Here is a 4,473-nt window from a genome sequence, read left to right as displayed (position 1 = left end):
ATTTCAGAAGGCGGGCCTTCATTTGATACAGGAACTATTCGAGCCGTTCATGCCAGACTGGGGAGAGAGGTGTTGTAATAATGTAAAATATGTGAAAAATAATGTGTTTTTCGAACAACCTAGTATGAGAGCCTGTTCTAGTTCACCCCCAAAACAAAATCAAGGCTTTGTAAAAGAGCATAATAGGACCCCTTTAAAGAAAATGCATTTGTGTATTTGTGTGGATGTTTAGGTAAAATGACAATTCATGTTTCTTTACAGCAGGTTCTGCTTATTACAAACGCTCAGTTGAGGAAATCTCACACGTGACGCTGGACAGAGAGGACGATCTTCCTTTCTCTGAACATAACGAAACCGTCTGTTAGCTTGCTAGATGTATCTGCAATGTGATTTTGTACACGCGTGTTCTTGTTAAAGTAGACATTTGCATGAAACTGTAAACTTTTGTTTACAAATAATAATGATGAATGTGAAATTTGAGCATCATGAATGTAAATACTCAAATTTTATGTACATTTTATGTAAATATACATGTTTATGAAGCAAGGTTTTCCTAGTGATTCATGCTCAGTTAAATGTTTAAAAAATATATATATATATGTATTCATATTGACCTGTATAAAAAAAACACCTACATAAATATGTAAATATGCAGATATACACAGTAGGATATTACAATCACAACATATTCACTCAGTTTTATAAAAAAAAAAAAAAAAAGTGGATACTTTTAAGTTGTATTCATTAAATTGCCAAGTGCTGGTTTTGTCTGTGGACGTGGAATGCTTAACTGCGCATTTAAAAATGTGATCCAACCTAAACTAGTAAAATTACAAATGAATGATGATAAAATAGACCATAATTATTTTATTATAATAAATTATGAATTATGACTTCTGAATTAAATAAGTTAACAGAAACCACTTGTCAGACCTTTATTTTGGAAAACCCATCACACTCCCACCGGAAGTGAAACCGCTGTGACGCTCGCGCCGCTCGTCTTGTTTATCTTCCTCGAGATGAATGCTGGCCGATTTTACCTACATTTATTGAGTTCTCATTAAGTAGCTATTATTCGGACCGTGTTAATGGGCTATTGAGGTGTTTGGAGTGTGTTTGTGTCGGACAGCAGGCGTTAATACGAGTGTTTCTGGGTCTATCGGAGTCTTGGCCTGAGCTCAGACACACTCGTTTATTTCACATTTCACACAATTATTCGGTTATTTCTCTGGAGTGTAGTGTGTTTGTTTATATTTGTGTAGTAAATCATGGCTGTTGTCAACGAAGCAACTCTTAAAAAGATGCTGAAGGTCAGTATTGTGTTTATTCTTGTTAGTTAGTTAAATTGAACGGGTAAGAATATGATGGGTGTTTAATATTATTGTGTAAACACGGAAAATAATCTCATATCTACTGTATTAGGCAGGTTATTCGTCTGTATTTATTTAAGATATGCTAAAACGGTTGCCATACTGGATTTAGTTGATTTCATATGTTGTTTTACTTTTTGAAAGTGAAAATAATTATATAAATATTTTATAATAACTTTAATATCAAAGGCAAACATTTTTTTACACTTATAACATATTATTGTTGAATGCACATTTAAATAATTTGATAGTTGATACAATATATTTTTAGACATTTCATTGTGATAAGGCTTTATAATGGGGTTATTTATATACGTGTATTATTTTCTATATTCCAGCAATACAAATACAGAGATCTCACTGTCCGAGAGATAACAAACGTCATCTCTCAGTACAAAGACCTCAAACCTGTTATGGATGCGTACGGTAAGATTTTCTCATCCTGGGAACGTAATTCTTTGAGTTTTCCATGAATAACTGCTGTTTCTTTCACAGTGTTTAATGACGGATCGTCCAGAGACTTGATGAGCCTCACAGGAACTGTTCCAGTTAGTTATAGAGGTGGGTTAGAGAACTGTTTATCGTGTAAAGATGAAGGCAGCATTATAACATATAACCACGCATGTTTTCCTGTTTCAGGGAATGTGTACAATATCCCCGTGTGCTTGTGGCTGCTGGATATGGCCGAATACCTCAAGCGTGTGACGGAAATGTTACGCCCCTCACCATACTGTGATACCCTGTCCGGCCGGAGCAATGAGACAAAAACATGAAAACCCATTATAAACGAAGCATTCGTTGCTTAACTTTTATAAAGAATATCTCTTTGGGTTTGAGACTTTAGTCTTTGCAATCTATGCACGAACAGCTTGTAACAGTCCAAAGGGAAAGGAAAACTTGAAATTGCATCATATGACCCCTTTAAATATTTTAGTTGTAATTAATAACAACACTGATACACATGGTAGTATTTGTAACAGTGCATTTGTACTTGCATTTGTGGTTTACAGGCTCTCCATAGGCGTAGTGTTTTTTATACTGTACAAACTGTATTTTCTATTGCCCTACGCCAAACCTACCCCTTTTTTGAATTTCATAATACACTGTTTTGTATGTTTTTTTAAGCCTTTCGTTTTACGGGGGGACACAGGAAGTGTCCTCATAAACCATGTTTACATTGTAGTACCCATGTCATTATACACGTGTGTCCTCATAAACCATATATATCAGTACACACACACACACATATATATGTATATTAATTTTAATGGTACTAAAAATAAACTTAATGTTTTATTTATGCAAAATATAATTTCTTTGTTGTTTTTTTTCTTTTGGTTTTGGCAATAGTACACAGGCATTTCTTGACCTGGAGATATATTTATGCAACTTAATTTTTAGCTCAGATTGCTCATATATAAAATAAGCTTTACATGATCAATTAACCATTCCCAATTGTCAAAGTAATGCCTGTTTTAAACAGCAGAGGTCTCCCAGCACGAGCAGTGCATATGTAAGTGTTTGTTTTGTGTCCTGCTCCTCGTTCCAGAGTCCTATATGCCAGGAATGCCAGCAGTATCTCCATACGGGCCCAACCCAAACCCCTGGTAATGACTCCTTCAGTCTGGCCAAAGATCATGCAACAGTCTAATCAACATTTAATAAACCTGTTAAAATTATTTGTATTTTTTTCAGCACTCATGATATGAAAACACTTGGTATAAAAACCTGTGTTGTAATTACAGAGCGTGATTAACTGGTTATGTAATGATTTGTGTCCGCTTCAGTGGTTATCCAGGTTACCCTTACCCAGGAGGCAATGCTTATCCTGCCACAGGCGGTCCAGCGCATTACACTTCCCAGACTCCTGTCACTACTGTGGGTGAGTTGGCATGTTTGCCTTTGGCTCAGTTTTATAGCTAAACTACATCATATACAATCATACTAGGGCTGTGTATCACCAGCAAAGTCATGATACGATACGTATCCCGATACAGAGGACATGATACGGTACGTATCACGATACAGGACTGCACTAATTTTCACCTCAGCAGAATTGAGTAAAACAGCTGTTTATTAAACACTGCATACTATAGGACTGTTGCTAACTACTGGCAGAGCAGGCAGTTGACCTCTGCATTATAAAGGGCCTCCATAACTGTACCACAGTACAATATAGGTAATGGCATATGTTTCATGTTTACATTGTGCACTCCCCACCAGGTACAATATTCTGATTGTTTGCATCTTGTTTTTAAGCCCATAAATAATAATGTACTCGTTCTAATAAATTTATATTGTAATGCACTCATACTAATATATTACAAAATCATCTTTACATTGCTGGTAGGTTATCATTTCACAAATTAACACACTTTCTACGTTTAAAAAAATAAAAATTAGAAGAGTTCTAAACTAATGCGCTGTCTTCTGTATCTAACGCACACACACATGCTCAGTCACTCACACAGATCCCGTTGCGGCCGCACTCAGACATTCAGCAACACAAACTTCTCAGTGCTGCCCCACAATTTTATCAATAAAATAGCTTAATCGCTCAAGAGCTACATTATCTTTCTCAACAAGGAGCTGGTAACATCGTTTCTAAAGGAATTAAAGCCACAGCTTCACTGTTAATAGAGAAACGCGGCAAAACTGTGGTAATTCATACATACACAGCCCCTCTCTCTCTCTTTCTCTCTCTCTCTCTCTCGTAAATAAACACTTGATGAATTACACTTTTCTGAGAATAGAATATTGAAGTGGAGATCGCTAAACTGCAAGCTTACCGGTGTTTTCAGAAAGCAAGTGCGTTTATCCACACTGGAGAGCGCGTGCACATGGTTGCCAGGTTGACAAAAACAAGTAACACACTTAGCAGATATTTCCGTATTGCGCAAGTGTGAAGCTCTGTTTCGGGGATTACGTCTCTTTATATCAGGCAACCCCAGTTGTGTTCCTCTGCGGCCAGATTAAACCTTTTTGTAGCCTATATGTTAACGCTTATTATTATTATACTATGCTCTATTCATTATTATTTAGAAACCTCGCACTTTTGTACTCCATTTTAAACGGTGTTCTTGTATTCAAATTAAGCGCAGTC

General features: G+C 36.2%; 2 protein-coding genes across 2 annotated transcripts in view; both read left to right on the top strand.

The window, feature by feature from the left end:
* The window catches only part of LOC107709951 (tumor susceptibility gene 101 protein), a 3,223-nt gene extending 2,790 nt beyond the window's left edge, over window positions 1-433 (top strand). The window contains exon 6 of the mRNA XM_016514622.1: window positions 262-433. Within this exon, the coding sequence (XP_016370108.1) occupies window positions 262-365 (104 nt within the window). The 3' untranslated portion in view covers window positions 366-433. The remainder of the gene's footprint in view (window positions 1-261) is intronic.
* A 530-nt stretch (window positions 434-963) lies between these two features.
* On the top strand, window positions 964-2,391 carry LOC107709933 (tumor susceptibility gene 101 protein-like). Its single transcript, XM_016514604.1, has 5 exons — window positions 964-1,310; window positions 1,709-1,796; window positions 1,866-1,931; window positions 2,010-2,069; window positions 2,381-2,391. The coding sequence occupies exons 1-5, from the start codon at window positions 1,269-1,271 to the stop codon at window positions 2,389-2,391; spliced, it is 267 nt and encodes an 88-aa protein (XP_016370090.1). The 5' UTR covers window positions 964-1,268.
* Window positions 2,392-4,473: the final 2,082 nt, after the last annotated feature.

The sequence above is a fragment of the Sinocyclocheilus rhinocerous genome, unplaced genomic scaffold (assembly GCF_001515625.1).
Source record: "Sinocyclocheilus rhinocerous isolate Xijiao unplaced genomic scaffold, SAMN03320098_v1.1 scaffold2792, whole genome shotgun sequence".
NCBI classification, from domain to species: domain Eukaryota; kingdom Metazoa; phylum Chordata; class Actinopteri; order Cypriniformes; family Cyprinidae; genus Sinocyclocheilus; species Sinocyclocheilus rhinocerous.
This window is presented reverse-complemented; position numbering and strand designations above follow the sequence as displayed.